The following is a 23,941-nucleotide window of genomic DNA, read 5'->3' on the forward strand; positions in this document are numbered from 1 at the left end:
ATCTCCTGAGTAAACTGGGAGCATTGGGATCATGGGAGAGGGTTTGGAGAGAGGGGAGGAAAGAGGGAAGTGGAGAAAAATATATAGTTCAATAAAAACAATAAAAAGAATATGTTAAGTGCTTTTAAAAAGTACATAGCCCCAATTACTACCTAAAGAAGACCCTTCCCAGATCTACCAACCACCCACTGAAGCAACTACACTGTCACAGTGCAGCTGATCTCAGACTCTATAATACAGTTCCACTGAACTCCGGCCCTTGATTAAGACATAGCAGGCTTCCTCATCATGAAGGGGTGATTTGGGTCAGAATGGAAATCATTAGACTCACCCCTGGGCTACAGATTCACCCGCCAGCCATGCTTCCAATAGCTCTGGAGCATGACTTGATAGATTACCACCCTTGCAATCTCTCCAGTACCATGAATCAGTCATGACTCGTCAATTTATTGAATATGAACTTTATTGTGATTTTGTTTGTGTAAGGCAGTGTAGCAAAGGCACTGTAAAAGTTAAAAAGACTGTAAAATATGATAGAAAATGAAGAAGCTAACAAAAAGAGAGCTACAGAATGTATTTTTAAATGAATGCATGCGGAACTAGACTAAGTACTACGACTATGTTTATTTTTCAACATTGCAGAAGCACTGAAATATTGTGGAGGTGGTATTTGGGAATAGACTTGGAAGGAGCTTCATGGAGGAGGTGGAATTTATGCTGGGCCTTAAATAACGACAGAATACTATAGATGAAGATCAGGGGAAGCACACATAATGACCGATTCACAAGGACATTTTGTAGACATACTGAAAAACAAACCCTTGGGGAGTGGAGCTTCCCAACAGAGGGAAAAGTCCGAGGGTCAGGGTGGGCCCCGGACTCTCAAGTTCCCATATAGAGTTTTCAGTACCAATGATATCAGGAAGCACAGGGCAATGGGCTTATTTGTAAATGTAGCAGCAGCAAGAGGTTTCACATTGTAGTCAGGGACCCCAAACTGTCTGTCCTATTACTGAACGGGTTCATTCATCTTTTTGGTATGCATGATACTTCACTAGTCCTTACTCTTGCCCGCTGACTGTCTGAATGGTAGTTTGTGCGCACCTACATGCGCATGTGTGAGTGTAGGTGTGTGTGGATGGATGGGGGACTGAGGCTTTGTCACCCACTGCAGCTTCTTCCGCTTTTCCCTCTTGTGGCACACAGCTGGCTTCCGCCTTGCTGAAGCTCAAGCCCTTCTCGCTGTCTCAGCCCTCACTGAACTCCAGCTCTTTATTAAGCACCTAGGAAAATTCCTCAACATGAAGATAAAACACCGTGGGGGAGTGACTTGAGTTAGGGCGTGACTACACTTTCCGGTCGTGGTGGTGGTGGTGGTGGTGGTGGTGGTGGTGGTGGTGGTGGTGGTGGTGGTGGTGGTGGTGGTGGTGGTTATAAGGGCTGGGCTGGGACCATTGAAGTCGGCTCTCACTACTGGTGAAGTGTTGCTGGTAAATCTGAAGTGTCAGTCAGGAGATGGGATGTCAGGCTAGACCAGCTTGGCCTTGATCCCCTCTCCTCCTTCCTCAACATGCCCTGCAGGGAAGATATGTTGGGCAAGTGGAAACAGCAAAGACACATGTAGAATGCCCAGATTCTTGTTATTGACCTATTTGAATCTCACCCCCTGAAGCCCTAAAGATCTTTTCTCAGCAAACATGTGATCTCCAGATGGGACTGTCGCCTCCCCCTGTCCAGCTGCTGGAGGTATATAGGTTCTGTAGCTACTGATGCTACTTAGATTGGGAGGTATGGGAAATATCAGAAAAGAGGAAACTTTAATAAATGTAGGGTTTCAGTAACTGTGAATCTTAGCTAAGACCTGGTGCCTGACATAAAAAGTTGGAAAACTGTCAGGATTCTCTGATATTGGATATTTAGAGCTCAGTGAGATCATCACTAGAGATCACTTTGAAGCTGATGTGGCCTTGCTTGACTTTGGCAGTGGGACCACCCTTCTTACGCAGGTACAGAGATTTCAGATCACGGCAGTCGCTGGGGTCAGCGTCAAGAGTAACCTGCCCCAGGAACTGATCACAGAACTTTCTGCTGTTCCAGACCTGAAGAGACAAATCAAGAAAATGAGGAACAACAACCGACCATGAGATTGATGCATCTAGTGGCATCTATCTAGCATGTACATCAAGAGACATTCTTATCTTTTCCTGATAGCCATTTGATTGAGAAGATAATGTCCCCAGCAATATAAATGAAAGTAGACCAAAGGATCATCTTTTATTTGTGGGTTTGTTACATAAAGACAGCTGATCAGAAGTATTCTCAGAAATACTGCCAGACTAAAGTTATCCATACCGATCTAGCAACACAGGAGTTAGCAGAACTGGCTAATACTTCTGTACATGGGACTTTATAGTACAAGTGTTCACAAGTGTACTCATGAGCATATGGTCATGTGCCTATGGGAAATTAAGTCAAGTGTTTTAAGGTAAAGATGAATAATGAAGTTGATGTTTTGCTAAATGAGAAGCACTCTGAGTACAAACTAAATATATAACAGAGAACCTTTGTGCTGCATTGTAAAAGTACAAGGTACTTGGGAGAATATAATATGTGGTATTCCCACATCTTTTTCAGTCTTACCTGGATGATAATAGGAATGTCAGTGGTCCTTCTGTAGAAAATGGCCTGGGTGTCAAAAATGGCATGCACAGTATTCTTCTGGACAGGGGAACGGACTTCTTCCTTTCCACACTTGATGACCAGGTACGGATTTACAGCTGGAACAAAGCGGCATGTTTTTTTTAACAGGGTGATTAATGTTTCCTTCCTAGAGGGGAAAGAAGCTATGACTTCACAAAATCAAATCTGGAAATTTCCACATAACTGGAGCACCACAATGATGTAAAACACAAGGATGTTTGTTCTCTCTGCCCTTTCATTTCCCATATATCATATAGGGATAGAAATGTGACTGCTACATAGACATTTCCCAAAAACGTTCATGTCCCATTCTCTACGAGGGTTGAAATCTCTGGACGAAAAATACCAATGGAGATAACCGTTGTGGATAATGTTTTCTAATGACATATGCAGTAACTGAGACAGGAGTTTGCTTTCCTGCACACCCCTGATAGTCTTACTTTCATTGGCGTACTTCTGCTCCAGTCCCTCAGCACTGTGAACAGTGATCTGGGTAACCACCTTTGGGTAGCCACGTGCCAGGTTCCAGCAAGACATCTTGGGCATGTCCAATGTCAGCTCCCTAGAATATAAAATAAAAAAAGATGTGCCACCTCATGATGAACTGGACCTGCCCAAACAGACTTTATTGTAAAGTCATGTAAGAAGCTGAGTGACATATCCCATTCCTTCCCAGACATTTCTATGAAGGTGTTTTTTTTTCTTTTTCCTCTTCTCTTTTGTAGACCTGGCACTTAATGATACAAGAGGGTACAGCTGGAGAAAACTGTATTTTAAGCTACCCAGCACTGAGAACAAGATAGAGGAGCTCAGCGACTCAAAAAATATAGAATCAACCAAAGAGATGAAGATAAATTACAAGTGACAGAGTTCAAGTAACAGATCCCTTCCCTTTAAATCCCAGATAAGAACTCTAAATCCCAGATCTGCACTGGAGAATTTTCCATCACTCTACTCGGAGAAATATTTTGATCACTTTTATTTCAATTAGTGAGGTCAAATTTAAGAATATTGTCTCTTCGACTGTATGCATAAAGGAAAATGGGTGAAAGGGTTGGACTCAGAGGAAAAGAGAGCAAGGGTTTGCAGAACATCACAATAAAACTGAACCTGAGCTGGACAGGCACTTCAGAGAAGATTCTCAGCAGAAACTCGCTGGTGCGGCCATGCTGGAACATAGTTGGAACAAGCACATAGTTGCCCTTCTTCAGATACTTGCTCAGAAACACAGTACGGGTGTCGATATAGGTGGAAGTTCCAGCACGCTCCTGAATGTACAGGTGGTGAAGGCGGAACCTGCGGTTCATCTCCACCTAGAAGCAAACCGAGATTTTCATTCTGTTAAAATCAGAGCTTTTCTGTTAGAAAGTCCTACTTCTGCTGTCTTCTTTATCCCTTCCTAGTTTTCCTAACTCTAATCCTTCCTAATGTAACCTCTGAATGCTCTTATTTTTTCTGCTCTAAATGCTGTTCTTACCTTGAAGAGCTCAAAGCCAATGATGTAATTGTCAGGTCTTCCCATTCGGCGGTAAGTGCGTAGGTCCTTCTGCTGCAGCGACATTATGACCTTATGACCATCCTCGGGCACAGTGAAGATGTACTGAGGGAAATTCATCAAAGAAATAAATTAGTAATCCAATTTAAGATAATTGAATCTAAGTTTTAGGAAATAAAAATCTATAATGGGAAACAGAATCTCGAGTTCATTTCTGGGCTTTAATATTGACCATACAGTGATATCACAGAAAATTAATTCACTGCTAAGTAAAGATCTTTATACTTGCTTCTTGCTGTGACATACAGCATGTACTGAGAGGCAACTCCATTTTTAGGTCTTTGGTGTGAAAGAGGGTAAGTTTTAATATGTATGTTCCTGAAAAGTTAATCATTTCGTCTTTTTATAACCCTGTGTTTAAAGCTATATAGAGAAACATTTCAGAATTCATAAAGATAGAAAGCATTCATAATCCACTCAACCAGGCTTTGCCATATAGCCCTGGGTAGACTTATAAAGCCAATTCAGACATATGAGCAACCCAGATAAGGGCCTCAAAAGTCAATCCTGTGTATATACATACAGAGAAGTCATTCCCCCGGTTTGTTATAGTTGCTTAGTACCTGAAACTTATATAGGGTTCTAAGTGAGAGCGATGTTGGGGAGGGGTAACAATTATAAAGTTTCTGTAGGGATCATTAAGATGGAAAGGGCAAAGAAAATTATGAGTTAAGGAAAACAGTTTTCCAAGCCTCAGTGTTCTCCGAATTGCCTGCACAATAAGATCTGTAGGAAGAAGAGAGATATCCATGGGCAATGAGGCCATAGCACAGCCAGAGTGACATCTACTGAGCCTTAGCCCATCTTCATATGGCCATTATAAATTCAAGCTTGGAATGCTTGTGGGATGTTGTTTTCTTGGGATGTATCTGGTCTGACCACTTATGATGTCACCGATAATAGGATGGCGGTGGTAGACAGCTGGAAGGAGAAACTGGCAGGGCAGTGATTTCAATCCTGAGAAAAGAATTGCCTCATTCTCAAAAGGAAAAAGCAAGTTATAGTAATGGGCTGCAGAAGTGTGACCTATATGAAAAGAGCTAACAGTATGATGTATAAGGTGAACATTTAAAGGAGGAGGAGGAGGAGGAGGAGGAGAAGGAGGAGGAAGAGGAGGAGGAGGAAGAAGAGGAGGAACTGAAACCGCATATAGAAGCAGATCTCTCTGCTGTGTGTGACTATCACCAGGAAGCAACAGTTACGAGCTGTAACATTCAGAACAAGAGGAGGCAGCTGGAGAACCTAACTTAGGTTTGAAAATGTTGCCAAGGCAAGTCTCCCTAAAGAGACCTATTCTTCTGGGTCTTCTGAGCATCTGAATCAATCCCTGGGGGTTGTGGTTGATGAATATTACACAGTAGATTCGAAGATGCTAAATGAATACTCTAGGGAGGACCAAAGCAAGATCTGGATTCTTATTGACTACCCGGGTAGCTTGGAGGCAATGGAAAATAATTGACTCTAACCTGAGGATTCTGCAGGAAGGTATCACGGTTGTTATAGCAACCTCCTGATCGGTTCATCAGAGGGTCATCATCCACAGTCCAACATCCCACCACTGATTCCAGTTCCTTGCGGCCAAACACAGGGTTGTTCACGTTGCGACAGACATTCAGTTTTTGAAAGTTGTGGCAAAAATCCTCCAGACTCATCCTGAATGGAAGGAACAGGAAAAGAAATGAAGATTTGTCTTAGTATGTATTTCTAACAAGAAAACCAAATTCCTTCTTGCAGAAAGACTTCTCACCAAAACTCTCCATCATCAGACATGACAAGCCCCAGATTCTTGCGATCTGTTACAGTCAGTTGCTGCCACTCTTCAGAACTGAAAGCAAATAAATTATAAACAGATAAGTCGTTATGGTTGCCAGGATGCCAAAAGATGCCAGATGCATGAGAACTAGGCCTGCTTTATTTTATTCTGGCTGGGTTGCAGCCCCCATGCCTGACTAGAGCTCGGAGATGTCTCTGTTATTTGACAGCCTCCTAGCAATCTAGAGGGATAGGTTTGGGAGAACTACAAATTTGGAGGTGTAGGGATGAAAGTAAAATGCCTCTCACATTTCACTCCAGGGGCCACTCCATTCTTGTCTTCCCAATGGGTTTCTCAGGCGAACCATATACAGCTTCTCAGCACTGAAGACTTCCACGAGTCTTTCTCCGAGGCGGAGCTTGCGAATATCAGTCATGGTGTAGGTATGGCCCTTCAGTAGTCCCCAGTCTGTTTCAACTTCTTGTTCTTCCTGGCCGGGAGACTGGTAGCAAAGAAAGATACATAAGGGCATAGGAGTTGGGGAGACCCAAGTCCTGGACCCCCTTCTCCCTTTGTTGTTTCATCCCGGCATGACCGAATCAAGTTCTCCCTATGCAGATGGAAATGTGACCCTGATATCTAACCTATCACAAAGGCAAGTGAAAGAGAGAAAATAAAGTAATATAAGAAGTTACTTTAAAAGTTCAAATTCCAAATAATCACTGTCCTGCATTAATATGAACTGTGATTTAAAAATATGGTAGGGCAGATTCATTCTTTGAGGGAACAGCTAGAACTTAAATATCCAGGAGCCAAGATAAGAGTCATAATTTACCAGAAGCTATTTACACCAACTTGGAAGGTGCCTTGGCACTCAGTGGAATGTCTGAAGTTCATAAGGCTAAAAAAATTAATGTACCTCAGTGTCCAATCCAGTACTTCATACCTATGTTAGCTTTCTGAGTTTCACTATGGCTCTTTTTGTGAATCTCTGGGTTAAGTACAATGTTCCTTGTTTTTTTTTTTTTTTTTTTTTTTTTTGGCCAGGAGTGTTTTGGGTGAACACAAACCTCAATGGAGCAGCAAATTAGGCCTCCTTTGGTGAATGTTTTGTACAGTTCTCCAAACAGCTTGTACTTCTCCTCAACAAGATCAGTGTATCTTCCTTTTTGCATGTCAACGATTTCAGCCAATGTGCCCGTGAAGTCCATGATGATATCAGTAATGGTCAAACCATCCAAGGCCTCATAACAGCCTAGCAGTCTGGAAGCAAGTATGCAGCGTTATCTTGGTGAAATTATTTATGCAGGTCAAGGACATCATGTTCCCAAGAATTAAAACTATCACTGCTCAGCCTTTACCAGCTGGCTTTTCTCTGGATATGAAGCGGAAAATACTTTGAGATTACAATGAAAACTCTGGGGGCTTAGGCAATGTTGATAAATGTTAGTTCATGTAGAAACTTCTTTCCACGAGAAGATGACAGGCAAGGTGGGGAAAAAAAAAGAGAAGAAAACTCCTTTTAGACTTCAGATTAACAACCTGAAAGGTTACCTAGTTGACCTAGAATTTAACAGAAGAGCAGTTGATCCTCTGATATCCATGAGTCATAATAGGCAGACCCACGGCTAAAGAAATGTCTTCAATCTTACTTAGATGCAGCCCAATTTTAACTCTGGGATTGAGTGGGAGGGAATGCATTTCCAAAGACAAATATGATCTTTCTTCATGTATCATGACTACAGACTAAGCAACCCCCTCCTTACTTTGCATAAGCTTTTTCCAGGAGAGCATTCCAAAACTCATTCATGGAGGTGGAGAATGAGAAGACCAGCTCTCCGTTGATGGTGGGCAGCAAGTCATCAATCACCACCTCAGTCCACTCTCCAAAATGCCAGAAACGGAAGCGGAATATTCCAGCATATTTTTCTGGCTTTCGAGGGTCCCATTCCTGTTCCTTATGGTTGGGAATTGTCTGGAAAGGGAAGAACATTTAGTCAAGTATTATTCGCAAGATTACATCAAGATATAGAGGTTATAGTGAAGTCTTAGGCAAACCATCTAGCAAATGGAAGCTTTCCAAAGCCTCGAGTATGGCAATTCTTCTACAGCTTCTGTTTCCACAGGTCATTTTTACTGTGTGTGAGATTACGATACCTGCCATTCTTGCTCTGAATACAGAGGATGCTGGAGAGACAGTTGGAGGGGTCCCCATGGGTAATAAATAAGCTAGATGATAGGTTATCCACAGAGATGCATGATCAAATGTTTGAACTTGTGAACAAGGCGTTGAAAAGAAATATTAAGATCAGAGACATGGTTCACTGATTGAGAGCATTTACTCCATAATCACTAGTCCTGAAATTGGAATCCCAGCATCTAAGTGTCCCTACAAATGCTTGTGAGCCCATATCCTCAGAGGGGAAAGACAGGAGGATTGGGGGGACATTATGGTTTTTAAATTAGAGGAGAAAACATGAATTCTGGCTTCAGGGATAATGACTAGATTGAGAGGGCAAGAGGACGATACTAAATGTCCTCTTTTAGCCTCCATGGGTACACATGGGAGTTTGCCCTTCCACATGCACCTATATACTCATGCAGAAAAATAAGCAATGGAGCAACAATCGTAAAAATTAAAACCAATAAAAACATAATGCCTGTTCTGGTTTGCCATACTTAGAGTTTCATGTAGACTTTACACAATATGGATTTTACTCATGTCAACAATAAAAATGCATTTTTGTTGTAACAATAAAAACGATTTTATTATAACTCTTGCACATAAATATTTGAAATTTGTTTTTATTAGGAAAATGCTTATTGTACCAAGTAAAATATTCTTTGTTGTTTTGAATTTTATCAGAATATTAAGGAATTTTTGCGCTATTAATAATTTATTAGGCCCCTTTCAAAGATCCATTTCTGTATTTCTCACCTTTTCTGTTATGCATCTATGTGTTAATGACTTCCTGGCTCCTACTTACTCCAGAGCAAATTGGTACAAAGACTAGAATTTGAAGGAATATTAAGTCAAAGCATTACAAATGGCAAGAAAAGAGCAGCGAATATATGTGACAAAGCAAGGCCAGCAAAATGTCAGTGTTAGAATAGAGTCGGTTTAGATTTTCACTGTAAAATTCGGCTTGTCTATATTTGTGAAAATTCTTATTAACATAAATTAGTCACCCTGATACTTCTGGCTTCATCAAAAGGTTAGAAGCTGATTTTCTGTCAAGTTATTCAAGAAGAAAGTGGAAATAGGCTAAGAACCCAAAGAAAAGACAATACCTTTGTCCAGTGTGACTCCTGAACAGCCAGACAGGAAAATGCCGGGATCATTGACTTGTTCCCCAGTCTCCCCTGGATCAGCTGGTGGTTGCTGATGTTGCCCACAATCAGATGGGGGTCATCAGAAATGTCCTGGGAATACAAAAATTTGTTATGCAGAAGTCTGGAAGGAGGTTTTTAAGTGTCACTAGAAGCTAAGCTAAGCAGAACAGCCTATAGAGGAAATAGGGTTAAGTGTAGCTAGGATTTTTATAGGTGGGATACGGGGAAGGTTAGAGAGATTTATGTTTAAAAAAAAGCCGTGGATAGTGTATGCACAGAAAAATGACCGTGTGGTGAATAGCTGAAGAAATGGGATGAGAGAGGATGGCCTGTACTGCTGGAAGGTCTTTGTCATTGCCTTTGGAGGCATTTTTACCACAGCAGTGAAGACTAGAACTAGAAGACTAGACTAGAAATTAGCACATTGCATTTTCATCTCATGTTTATCAGGATGAGATTTTTCCTGAAGTGTCTGTCCTTGGAAGAGCAATTGCCGTTAAGAGACAAGGTCTGACAGAGGTGAACATTAATGCATCTCCCTCTCTAGGAAAAATGAGTTAGGAGACCGTGTAGGAAGTCCTTTTCTAACACAAAGCAAAACCAACAGCAGTTTCCATGACAACCCGCTTTCCCAGCCCCCACTTTTGTATGACTCTAAAAGCCAGCAGCATTAACAGCAGGTATTAATAAGCCATTCACAGGACTACTTCAGCAGGCACTGTCTCCATGGTGTATTTTCCAAAAGTATCTGGCCAGAGAGTGGGAGCAGTATTTGTTAGGGGAATACATGTGTGTTTTTACTTCAGAATATCATTAGTTGGGTCATTCCCATTGTGAGTTGGAAAGATGAAAGCCAAATAATGTAACTACAAAAATAATGTAAGGAAAGCAAAATGGAGCTATTTTCAAAGTATGAGCAGTGCCTAGAAAGAAAGAAGTCCCAAAGTTCATCTAGTGATGGAAGGGATGCTGTAGTGAGTGGTTGAATACTTGAGATGACTACTGATTGGTCACGGAACAAGGGAGAAACATTGAGGCACTGGAGATGGAGTGACAGGTATGAGCAAAGGCATAGCACTATACATGACATTATATAATTGCAGGCATGATGTGGTTCAGAGCATCGGCACTTGCAGAGTTCAAAGCCATCAAATCTCAATTAAGTCTTGATAACTGGAAAGTTTCATGGAAGGGGCTGTTGGCCCATAAGAGGACATTCTGCATATCCTGCTGAAAGAAATCCCAGTTGCAAATGGATAGAAAAATCTCGATCCACATCCCTTAAAATTATTAAATAGAAACAGTTATTTTTCTGCTGTATAATGTCTATTTTTTAATGGATGTAATTCTCCTTGATGAAGGGTCTGGTGTACAGAATGAAGCATTCCAAATATCTGTTAAAAGCCAAAATAGTTCTGGAAAGAAATAGACATTCTGGGCAGGGATACATCCAAACTTAAGATTAATTGGGCATCAACCTGCCAAAAGGAAAGAATTAGGTGGGTTGTCAGCTTTGCATTTTCTGGCCTTTTTGGTTATTGTTGTTGTTGTTGTTGTTTAAGATGCACATCTGGTGCCCTATCAGCACCTTTTATCTTAGGAGACTACATCTATCTTACAAAATAGTTTGTGGGCTGTCAGCTGCTTTTTCTTTTCATTTTCTTAGCACACAGAGCAAGTGTACTAGATGAGTTAGATTTTGATGTGGCGTCTCCTCTCTGCTTCCTCTGATTTTCTAAGATGAAATTAATAGGCACCATAATTCTTCCCTTGGGTAGACACTGGCACTTTCTTTGGAGCAAAATGTAAAGCTATGCAATAATTTCTTGGATACAGATGAGACATAGGATTGTTTCCTGGCATAGAAAGTAGTCAAGTGAGTATTGATAGGTGAAAAAAACGTGTTTTTATATATTTTAAGGCAAATTAATTGCTGGTTTTACATAGCATTACTGGGGGTTGAAGTTATTTTGAAATCTGCTTAACTTAGATAAGCAGGAGTCTACACCCAGTCGATACTTTTAATGTGTGAGTTTTTACTCACAAAAGGGAGCAAAAAGACACATAAACAGACTCAAAATGAGGAACTGTGTGATTAGTATCTTCTTTGTGTGAATTGGATATAGTTATTATTAATAGCATGTATTACAGCCTTATTTTACTCCAAATTCATATAGAATACCTAACAGTGAGCTTTAAAATGTAATAGCAGTCATGAAATATCAAAACATGAGAAATATTAGAGACTATCTAGCCACTTGTTATTTTACTGATGAAGAAAAAAGGTCACCAGATAAGGGCGGCCACTCAAGTCTCTGGTTAATTAGTCAGTCATGAGGACATCTGGGTTTAAAGCCTTTGATTTTTCATAGAGGTATAATATTAGCTGGGAGGTGCTGGTGCACGCCTTTAATCCCAGCACGTGGGAGGCAGAGGGAGGTGGATCAGTTCAAGGCCAGCCTGGTCTACAAGAGCTAGTTCCAGGACAGGCACCAAAGCTACAGAGAAACCTTGTCTGAAAAAAAAAAACCAATAAAATAAAATAAAAGTATAATACAAAGAAGGGACCCCAAGACTTCAGCTGACCTATCCCTTTATTTTCAAGCTTATCAATGGTCCTGCGTAAGGTAATAATATTACACAGTTTCCCCCATAGATATCCATTTCAGTACTGTATACTCTTTGCTCGAAATTCCATTTTTCTGCAGGAGTTTCTCAGCTCTTTTTTTAAACTATCACCCATCGGCCTTGATTTCCAGAAGCCAAGTGACTGAGTATAAATCAGTCTTGCATGACATGCAAGTACCATGATGTGGAAGACAGAAAATAATTATTTCTAAAACCATATCTTCTGCCTCTTACGTGAAACATTAAAAGACTACAAAACAGCCTAGGAGGTAGAAAGGATAAGGAGCATGAGCCAATACAAGTCTGGCAGCTTTAAGAACTTTTCAGAAGTAACTGAAAAATAACGCAATGGCTCTTAAGAGACTTCTTACTGTACTTAGGCACTCATTGGATATCTTTTGTCGGGCTTTGAGAAGGAAGGTTGTAGATAATTTTCTGTAACTCCAAGCTGAGATGCAGAGCACAGATAGGACATTTCGGCCTGAGCTATGCTGGCGTGGGAAAAGTGGGGTTCAGGAAGAGGTCACAGCTCACATAGCCATACTGTCTGGGTGGCTTGAGAGAAGTGAGAAGCGGGAGGGAATGCTGTGTGTTCCTCATGGCGCCAGATGTGCTGGCACAGTTGAAACTATCCTTGAACTGAGCTGTTTGGCAGAGCAAAATTATTTCGTAGGTAGAGAATACATAATACCAAGAAATTGAACACAAGAAAAGCTGGAGTATTCCCCAAATACTATCACCCCAAGATAAATGTTCTGTAAAGAAGGCGTCTTTTCTAGGAAATATATTATCTTGGCTGAGCACGGTGGGATGTCTCACTTTTTTCTCGCCTCATCCCTATTCCCAGAAACCTCTGGTGGGATGGGAATTACAATGATGAGATCTGTAGCCCCACATAGATCACTCTATTTGGAACAATTAAATGCAGACCTTTAGCAATTATTTATGCAAGTAACTTTTGATGGCAGCAAGCATTGAGATTCAGAGTAAACCGCAAGGAACCACAGTGCAATAAAATCCTTATATAACCAGCATCCAGAAAATTGGAGGAAATTTCAAAAGCACTGTGTGTGCAGCTTGGATAGCAGATAGGAATAAGGTCAGCCCTTCAATTGGTACTTCATGATTAACTATTTCTAGACTAATTAGAGGCTACCTGGTATAAAATATCCATTCAGGACCAGAGGACTATGTGAGCTAACTCAAGTAGGCATTATGATATCCTTAGAAAATTGAACCATCTCTAGATGGGGAGTTTATAGGTAGATCTGAGCTCACAGACCAATGTTCTCTCAAGGATCTAACTTCCCTTGTTGAGAATTTTTATTTCTGTGTGAACATTTTATCACCACTACAACATTCTCTTCCTTCAAAGGAAAACTCAGTAAGGAACCTAGGCTTCCTTGGAATACCACTGATATTTGGTATATACCAATGGAATACCATTGACACTTGAAGAAACTTCAAAAATGTTAGAGGTATATAGCCTTAGAAGATAGAAACTTTGAACATAGAATAGATAGAAACCTCAAGATTAGAGTTTTGAAGCATGGTAGAGAGCTTGCCTAGCATATCCAAGAACCTGGATTTAAACTTCAACCCTGAGGGAAAAAAGTATGCCAAAGTTACTTCCACACACCTGTAGTCCAGCTACTTTCATACTGGGTCAAAAGAACAATGAGCCAAAATTATTCTCAAAATAAAATTTTAGAAGGGCCAGGAAATGCAGCTCAGTGTCAAATCACTTACCGAGAGTGTAGGGTGGGAGGAAAGTTGGTTTATCATGCCATGTCTATTTAAATTTAAAAAAAAAACTAAAAAGGTTGGTTGGGTTTGAGGTTATGTGGTATTCAAATGGGAAAAAAGTCTAGATACATTCCTGAAAACCAATACCTCAATATTCCTAAAAAAGCAATAAGGCAAAGACCCATCTGATCTTCCTGAGTCAATTCAGAGGAGCCTAGAACTGTCGCTCAACTTTTCTGATGGGAGGCCAGAGAACAGTGGCATGGTTCTTAAACACAGGCTTGCCTTCCATTCTAGTTGTAAAGGAATACATAGCTTTCAGGAAAGGCTCAGTTGATAGCCAAGAACCTTACTTTCACATGATGATCTACCCCTTTTCAAAACCTTTTTGTAGCTTCTTAATTATATACTATACAATAACATTTCATGTTTCCAACATCAAGACACTATTTAACTGTTTAGTAGCTCAGTGTCCACTGTCTGGGCCAGCATGTGGATGCCTGGTCCCAAGTCATAGTGGTTTGTTGCACCAAGGATGGCACTGAGAATGTTCTAGGGAAGGCTCTCAAGTGCCTCTGCACACTGTTCTCACATCATGTTCAGAGAACATGGATCAATTCATGTAAGAGCAGCACCATCACAATGAGGATGAATGTGAGCACTGTCAGAAAGGAAGTTACACAAATGTATGTTTATAAAGGGGGAGCCAAGCGGTATTATGATAGGAAAGAAAATTTATGTGAACTTTGGAGTTAAATCTTAGTTTGCCAGTTATTGGATCTTGAGTGAATCTTTACCTTCTTCTTGGAGACCTAGTTTCTTCATCAATATGAAAGGCAAAACATCTACTGTTTTTACTCTTGTATTGCTTTTACATTTATTTTTACTTTTATTTATTTTCATTTTATGTGCATTGATATTTTGCTATGTGTGTCTGGTCCCCTGGAATTATAGTCACAGACAACTGTCAGTGTTTGGAATTGAACCTAGGTCCTCTGGAAGAGCAGCCAGTGTGTTTAACCATTGATTCATCTCTCCAGCCCCCTACATTTGTTTATTTCTGTGTGGAGGGGCACATGTACGGCATGCACATGGAGGTTAGATGGCAACTTTTGGGAGTTGGTTCTCTTCTTCCACCATGTAGATTCCAGGGACTCCAAGCTAGTCAGCAATGAGCCATGTTGCAGACTCCTGATATTTTATTTATTTATTTTTGGTTTTGCGAGACAGGATTTCTCTTGGTAATGCTGGTTGTCCTGGAACTTGCTTTGTAGACTAGGCTGGCCTCGAACTCAGAGATCTTCCTGTCTCTGCCTCCTGAGTACTGGGATTAAAGTGCCAAAATGCCCAGCTGCTTTTGATTTTTTTGAATAAAAAAAATGAACTACACAAAAGAAATTGCAACATACCTACCTTTCTAAACCATCGTCAATAAGGATGAAGTGCAATAATGTATAGACAACTTCAAAAAAGAATACAATCCATACTAGGCATGTCACAAATGCAAATTCCTTTTGCCCCTCTCTTTGTGTTCATTCTCCATCCGTCCACACATACATTCCCTAACCATTGAACATTACTCTAGAAGGAGTATTGTTTGCCTTAGAAGAAAAAAAATATATGTGTGCCATAACAATTAAGTTTTTTTCCCTTCCGTGAAAATCCATCCAGGATGAATTCTACAGGATTTAGACAAAGAAGGCAAAGAACAAAGAACTGAACTAAAACTGAGGAAAGAAGATGCATCTAAAGACATGCCAGCACAAGAAATGCTGTTTATTTGACTTACATGCTGGCTTCCAATTTTGCCACCCACAAGATAGATCTCTTTCCTTCTTCCTTAAGACTTCACCCCCATTAATCGTTCTCTCGCCTGCATCTTCAAACTACTCATTACCTACCCAATAAACTTCTCTCAATTCCAGGCTTTCTTGTCATCTACTTCTGTCACTTGTTATCACCTCCATTCATAAGTTCGGTACCCTGACAAGATCTCTCTCTCTCTCTCTCTCTCTCTCTCTCTCTCTCTCTCCCTCTCTCTCTCTCTCTCTCTCTCTCTCCAAATATTTTTAAGAAGTAGAAAATCTTACATCTTTGTATTCCTAAACACCAGCTAATGAAATCTACTCATATTTCCCATAATTCTATTGAAGGCAAGAAAAATCATCTGCAGAGGTGTCAACAACTTATAGGCTTAGAAATGGAGATTTCTTACAGCCTTATAATTTATAATTTCTTTTTTTCCTTATTTTTCATACAGGTAATTGAACCTCTGCTTTATTGCCGAGTTACACTTCCAAACTCCAGTCTCATACTTTTAATGGGTACCGTACATGTGAGTCAACACTAGTCACTAGGACATCAAGGTCTAAAGCCTTTGATTCTTCATAAAAAGCATAATATTAAAGAAGAGACTTCAAGACTTCAGTTGGTTCATCCCTTTCTTCAAGTATTAAAAAAAAGACATTGAAGCCAATGTATCTTGGCACCACCTAGTGGCAATGTGTATGAACTAAAGCAATTCTTTATAACTTTTATGAGTTTGATAGAAATTACAACAAAATGATTGCTGATTCCTTAAAGATGAAAAACATTGAGTTAGTAACTAATGTGTTTTATAGCCATATATAAAAAGACATCACTTTACACACAAAGTCTCAGGTCCTTGCTTTTTATATTATTTCACTATGGCCCATATACATCATCTTTCGAAAGGAGCTTTAATAGATTGTCCTTCTGTCCAGCCATAATGCTTGATAAATTAAATAAATTAAAGTTGCTAATTACTTTCCAGACTCTATCACTATATCACTATATCGCAGTATACACGGAGCTCTAGTTCATATACAGCTTATGAAGAGTTGTTGATCCCTGCTGTGAGAGACCTATTAGTAGTTAATGTTAATGAGCGTTGAAAGGCTGAAGTCATATGTAAATGCCACTGGCTAATACTGTGGATAAAATCTAATAAACAGTTCACAAGACTCCCTCCCCCAAGACAAGCTCTGCCTTCTCTACATAGAAATTATTTCATTGAGGCTCTCTCTATAAAAAGATTTGGGCCTCATTGATCTGAGATTATCCTTAAATTAGTATGACAGGCAACTAACTAAAGAGACAAGAGTATAGTTTCTTTTTTGATTGCAATGTTTACTCAAGTGAAGTCCTAAAACTATAAGCATAGTATATTTCTTTTTCTGCTGTTGCACGTTTTATATGACTAATCGACTACATTTTTAGTCTCTTCAAGCTAAAGCCTGCTTTAAAGCCACCTGTGTGTGAAATGATGGAAATGTCAACTTATTTACGTTAGTCATCTTAAATTGCGTAGGCATATGAAAACATCCCTATATTTTCTATTTGTTAATTATAACTCAACAGAGAGAAAGAGAGCGCCACAGTGAAAGAAAGGAAGAAAGAAGACTGGCTTTCAATTTTTCTAAAGAGTAGGTCAATGTGAGTAAAAAAAAAATGGGTAAGGTAGACTTTTGAATCAGAAGTAGATCAAGGAGACAGAAAAATGAGTTACCTGAGGACGCTTCCACACAACCTTTCCTGGAAGCAGCCGGTTGAAAAACAGAGAATCATTCTCTGGTAGGAATGTGGGGTCACAGAAAAGCCGGCCATCTTTGACGCATTCCTGCTTCAGTTCTTGGTACTTCTGGTTTTTGAAGAGCTTCAGAGGAGGACCCATGTTATCCAACTATATCTAGAATAACAAAAATTATTACTTGGAGAAACTTCTCAGGTCTTTCAAGGATTCCCTGGAATTCCACAAATGTCCGTCGTTGCAGTGGCTTCTTCCCAGAGCCTTCAGACTGAGGCAAAGGCACTAAGTTCAAGAAAAGAAGAGTCAAAGTTCAGCCAAATATTGGCCCTGGGCAAACACTTAACCATTTGAGTACCTCAGTTTTTTTTATCTGCCAAATGAGACAACATGTACTGTAACAGTCTCATGGGAAAATAAATAAGAGATGTGACGATTGTCAGCTAAGCATAAGTCATTGAAATTTAAAGGTGATTTTCCATTTATACTGACATGGAAGAGCTCAGAAAAGTTCAGTTGAAATTTAACGATAAAGGTGAAAGAGTCACTTTACCATGTTCGGAGTGAGTCAGTGTCCCGGAAAGCTGCACCCTTGATGCATAGGGCTGGGGAAATAGCCTCTTTCAATTCTAACAAGTCCTTTTACACAACCGCTCTCATTTTATCATTTAAAGAGCTCGTCTGTTTTACTATTGGCCAAGGAGGCTAATGTGAGAAACAGAGCTCAGCAGACGGACTCCAAACACACATAAAAAGATATAAAGATTATGTGGTCGTTTTTTTTTTTCCCTTCAAAATGTAAAATCATTTGCAGATTCTAAAATCAAAAGGCACACTTGAAATTCAATTAGACTAATTTGATGGACTATAGGTTTTTACCCCATAGCAATAAAATACACTATTTCTTCCTTTTCTTTGAAAAAAAAAAAACATTAAAAGGAAACGCCACCTAGCTAAACAAAATTAATATAGTGGGTTTTTTATACAAAATCTGGAAGACTGCACTTAAATATCCTTAATAATTGGTTTGTATGAAGATAATTCAAAAGGAAAATTTGATTTTAAATAGCTTTGTAGTGATAATAGATCTTTCTATGTCATAGTAAATGAAAAGATGTTGTGAAATTTTTATGGTGTCAACTGCATTAAACCTTTATTCCCATGATTTTATGAACCCAGTACAATTAAAACAAAAAAACCCTATGGTTCAGAGTGCTAAAAAAGAATGAATGAAATGTTCAAGAAGAAAGAACAAAAAGCAAAGCCCTAAATTGGCTGTATTAGTTCACTGGAGTTCCACATGTGTGCTACCGCAGTCTCCGTGCTTCTCCAGCCGTCACACTGCTCCCCAAGCAAGCCCTCTCCCAGGTGCTCCTGTGGCATTTATTTTTTTTATAAAAGCGGTAATATCAACAATACCTGTCTGCTAGGTCTTTGCATGCCCTTTATTATTGCCATGCACTGTGTCATGAAACAGTTTCCCCGATTAAAAACCATAAATATTTGAATCTAATTTCTCAATGTTATTTTATGGCACAGTTATCTGCAAGATATGTGTAAGAAACTTGTCCTTTCTCTTAATCCAAATATTAACATATTGAACATAACCACAATGTTTTCCAGAGCCTTATTTATTGCCAGTTGTTTTTCAAATTAAAGATTGTGGAAACACTACAAAACACCGTGTGCTTTCTGGTAACCAGCTTTAAGTCTGTTCCCTTGTTTTAGATATTATTTCATTGTATTTGGAAGCATTGGTGGCATCAGTAATAATTCTCAGTTAAACATCAGAGCCAACCTGAGTGTTTGCCCAGGCTCCTTTTCAGAGCCTATTACAAAAGGACTCTAATTTTCATGTGTGTTCAAAGTTACAGCAAATAACCCTGAGCTTCTTGCTTTCCCTAGAAGATTTGGTGGATTGCCAGAGACTGGGGGCTGTAAATATGGGACAGTCTGAGGCAATTAGGACATTTAGTTTGCCAGAACCTCCTACTGCCTGAACGTTCTGGATAAATGGGTATTTCCTGCCCAGGAAAGCCATGTGCTCTCACAAAGTCTCCTTTGCTAATCAGTCAAATAGCAAGACTCACAAAAGCTTGCAAGAGGAATTTATTACAAAGAGAGCCTGTCTAAACACAGAAGCGGCATCAATTCAACAAAATTAGGTTTGATTTAAAGACAAAAAAATTAGGGCTGGCGAGATGGCTCATTGGGGAATGGCACTTGCTGGCAAGACTGGTGACCTGAGTTCAGTCCCCCAAGAACTACATAGTATAAGAAAAGAACTGGCACCTACAAGCTGTTTTTACACACATGCACACACACACACACACACACACCTAAAATGAAACCAAAGAAATAATAAACCACACTATGATCCAAATAGGTTATTTTAGAGACAAAGGGTATAGCTGGTATTGATGTGTCAAATCTTAGTAGAGTGAATGCCTTTTGCATGAAGATGCTTGCATTTTAGTAACTCATGGAGAAACATGTATTTGAACTTTCATTGGGGGTACAATTGTAGCTATAAATCCTGTTTGATTTACACAGTAGAATTGACCCCCCCATTGCTGACTAAATAATAAAGCAACTGTTTTCCATTTGCTCTATGACCTTGATTTCTTTGCATATCAGGATTTTTATCATGAGACCAGGGACATGTATTCTTCTCCCTTAAGCTATAGCTGTAACTACTGAGATGGTTAGTGTTAACCAAATTTAAATAAGTAGAAAATACCCAGTGGTTGCATAATATGCATTAAAACTCTTATTCCTAGGCACCTCGTTTAACAGCTCAACATTGTACGGACAACTTTTGTCAAATAGATAACTGTCTTAAATAGAAAAATCAATGTTTATGTGATCAATTATTCAAAATGGGCATTGTTCAATTCATCTAGCATGCTCTTCCTTTGCAGTGGCCATGATTTGTAAGACACAGCCTGTGCCCTTCGTTTTGTACTCTCAAAAGGGCAAGTCAGAGAAACAGCAGTTAGAAACTGGCAAGACCGATTCAAACCCCAGTCTGTGAAGTACAAGGACTGGTGTGTGGTTTTCCCTTTGACCACACTTCATCTTTTTGCCACTGTATTTTTGAGAGAAAGGATTTTGTCATTCAAATGAGGAAAATCCTCCAAAGCAAACACGATGCCCAACTTTGAGGAATTCTGCCTAGAATTTATTGCCTTGGTGGGTATTGAAAAGGTTCTTTATTTCCATGGTTTAATAATCATGTGAGAATCCAAACCCTTTCTATCCAAAGGCTCATTAGCTAGCCCTCAGAAAACGTGGAAGCCAGAAATGTATAGACTGGCATAAGTAGGCACAATCTTCTCTGTCCAAGCAGAGGTGAGCGGAGACAGGAATGTTTCTTTCTTACTCTTCCACGGCACCAGGTGGTGGTATGGAGGAAATGGCCACTAAATTAAGATCACACATTAGGAAAGGTGATAGACAAAGACAAAAGCTGGAGATTTTTAATAAAACCCCTAAATCTCTAGGTAACCTCTGGAATATGAACCATTCTGAAGAACAACTTGAGGCCTGAAGGCAAGCGGTGATTGTGGCTAGGCAGAAAAAAACTGTAGGCTTATCATTGAGGTAATCGCTCTAGGCAGAATTAGGAGAATTCAGATCCACTGTCTAAAGAAAGAATGAGAGGGACACTGTCTACCAAGACAATGGATAGGGGCAGGCTCAGCACGTGGGAAGTTGGAAATAGCCAGGGGGAAATGGAGGGAGCCTGCCACGTGGAACTCAAGGCTGCAGCTAGGAGAAAGGGCCTTTGAAGCTCATTGGACTTGAAGCTTCGAGGAGCCAGGCGGATTCTTAGTGGAAAATCATTTGCTTTTGTAACTGTGGATCAGCCTTAGAACAGACACCAAATTAATTTGAAAACAACATTGACAGAAAGAGTTTAGATTTGTGAACACAAATTTCTTTGGATTCAAGTGAGTAGAGGAGGTAGGCAGTACAGTTAGCAGGCATAGGGCACGAAAGTATGGCTCTGATCATACTGCCTCTGGCTACCTTCTTTCCTTTATTCTGCAAAAATTAGAGGTAAAACAAAAAGCGGGGTGGGGTGGGGCAGGCAATTGAGTACAGGAGACCTAACTCTGCCCACTCTATATAATCTTATCGCCACTATTGGGGGTGATCGGGGACATTCGTTGGGCTTTGATGAAAAGAATAAAATTCAGCATCCACATGTTACACAGAAACCGGTGCTTTCCATTTTTGCAGAAGTAGAATCGTATCTTGCATCTGTGGTCACATATCTGCCAGGGGACTTAGATGTGGCTGTTGAGATTCGAGGTTTTGGCTAGACAATCTGGGACCTAAAAGGAGCCTAAGGCTCTCCTGATCAACTCTCCTGTCTTCCACAGGACAGATTTACTCTGTCTGGAGAGAAGATTGTGTTCAAAGAAAGAAAAACAAAAATCATACTAAGATCATGTGTAGTCAGGAGATTCACAATCAAGGCCCCCCCAATTCCCTCACTTACTTTAGATAGCATGTTTCATCCTCAGTTTCCCCATAGGCAAACCAAAATATGATGGTTGCCCTGCGCATCTCAGGACATTATTTGGAAGAGCTAATGAAATAAAGTATGTGAGTGTACTTTTTGATTGTTAAAAATACGTTAACATATAGCAGTTGTATTAGGGAATGTTTAATTTTAGCAAATTAAATCTCATTTCTTAGAAACAGGAAATATGATCACATGCTTAAAATAAAATACACATTGACATTTAAAAGACCTATATAAAATGGCCCCTCTGTCATTCCTTACTCCCTATTCCATCTCCCATTTTTGGCTGACTTGCTCTTTTGGCTGACTAAGCTTATCCTAAAAGTCTAATTTTACAGTCCTTTGAGAATGTAATTCTGATTTTTATAGAATGTTTTTCTGGAAGGACTTTTAGAAACCAGTTAGTACAACGGCTTTCTTTCACTGTACGGTGGAGCGGCTTTACCAGGGTTGCATAGTACCAGAGTTGCCACTAAAACTGGAACCTACCGACTCTTTCACCAAGATTCTATTTTAAACAAGAAAGAAGAACTGTGGTAGTAAGACACAAAACTGGAAGCAAGACATTTCTTTTGAACATTCTCATTGTCTTCTTTTTGCAAGAATTCACGTAGGAGTCTTGTTTTCGAAGTGCAAGCTGTCAAAAGGCAAATATGATTTCAAATCAAGGCTAATCAAAGTAACTGTTTTGGAGTCACAAGGGGGCTGTTTTCTGCTTTTAATTTAGGAACTGAAAACTTGCAAGGCTATATAGAAAGTCTGTTTCTTAACCTATTCCTGACTATGTAAATATTTAAGCTGTCCCCTGGACCACTGGAAGCACTAATGATGAATAAAGAATTCTGTTCAAACTCAAAATATTCTCACACATTTGTGCACACCCATGCACATGAGTGCATATGCGTACATATGAGTGTATGTGCTTGCATTCATGCATGCAGGAATGTGTCACACACACACACACTCTCTCTCAAAAGCATAAACACATGCACACACAAATGAGAAAACCCAGGGAACGAGAGAGTTAATTAGCAACCCCCATCCCAATTTTGTTTCTTTATTCAGACCATAAAGAGTCTGTAATTTCACAACAAAGATTAATAAATGAAGCATTTGCTGAAGTTTAATAAAACATTAATAGAAACCAGGACGCATTTTGCTGTGGCAGGCAGAACAGTAGAATTGTCTGACTTTTCCGACATGCTTTTCACCAAACTTCTAGTTCAAAATCCTCACACCCACTTGTTTCCATTGCAATGTGTTGCAGCTCCCTTTCCCTGACCAGGGCTGAAGGCAGCCCTGGTCAGGCAGCCCACTTAAGCCCCAGCAAGAGTGTAGTAGGGTCGGGTGGGGGATGGAACCTTGACTGCAATTCAAAATTTAAACCAAAGATAGAATCAGAGGGAAACTAAACTAGGCCCAGGGGCTGATAATAGAATAGCCAAGATCAACCTGTCACCAGGGCAGGAAGGTCTCCCGACTGTGCAGACAAGGAGTTAAGATAGGCCCGGCTGCCGCTCTCCACTGTGCAGCAGCCCACTGCCCATGCACCCCACTTCAAGGGATTACAGGCTGTGAGCACACAGTGTGCCTCCAGGATTGTGCCTGGATTTCAATGCTTCACCTATAACTCCGGGTCAGCAGAAGCTGCCAGCCATCTAAATTCTCTCCTCCTACTCTTCTCCCAGATTTGTCCTTGTTTACTAAGTGTTTATGAACAGCACATAACATAGAAAATTGCTCGGCTGACCCACCAACATCACTGCATCCAGCTCTCTGAAATCCCCCTCTTTTTTGAAGTTTCAAAACTGCTGCTAATGTACATATGCACACGCGTACACAAGTTCGATCCAGACAAGCCATAACATTCAAAGACGCAAAGTTTGAATAACTATAAATCTGAAGTTCTTTTGAGTCTCTTAGATGCTACATCTCAGAAAATAAAATTTTAAACTAAATCTGTAGACACCCGCTCTACTCACCTGAGTTCTCTCAGGAGCCCTGGTGCTGCGGCTGCTGCTGCTGCTGCTGCTGCTGCTGCTGCTGCTGCTGCTGCTGCTGCTGCTGCTGCTGCTGTGGCTGCTGCTGCTCTTAGCCAGGTAACCCCACTAAGTCTGCTCAGCCAGTGCAGTTGAACAAAGATTC

At 40.1% G+C, this 23,941-nt stretch overlaps 1 protein-coding gene across 1 annotated transcript; it reads right to left on the reverse strand.

Annotated features, from left to right (window-relative positions):
• Positions 1–481: 481 nt before the first annotated feature.
• Capn6 (calpain 6) lies at positions 482–23,886 on the reverse strand. Its single transcript, XM_038316708.1, has 13 exons — positions 23,779–23,886; positions 17,245–17,424; positions 9,300–9,431; positions 7,775–7,983; positions 7,079–7,271; positions 6,317–6,510; positions 6,003–6,080; positions 5,722–5,908; positions 4,178–4,300; positions 3,811–4,013; positions 3,141–3,262; positions 2,641–2,777; positions 482–2,099 (listed from the first exon to the last, which is right to left on the reverse strand). Exons 2-13 carry the CDS (start codon positions 17,407–17,409, stop codon positions 1,917–1,919), a joined length of 1,926 nt encoding a protein of 641 aa, XP_038172636.1. The 5' UTR covers positions 17,410–17,424; positions 23,779–23,886; the 3' UTR covers positions 482–1,916.
• Positions 23,887–23,941: the final 55 nt, after the last annotated feature.

Source organism: Arvicola amphibius, chromosome X, assembly GCF_903992535.2.
Source record: "Arvicola amphibius chromosome X, mArvAmp1.2, whole genome shotgun sequence".
In the NCBI taxonomy this organism is placed as follows: Eukaryota; Metazoa; Chordata; class Mammalia; order Rodentia; family Cricetidae; genus Arvicola; species Arvicola amphibius.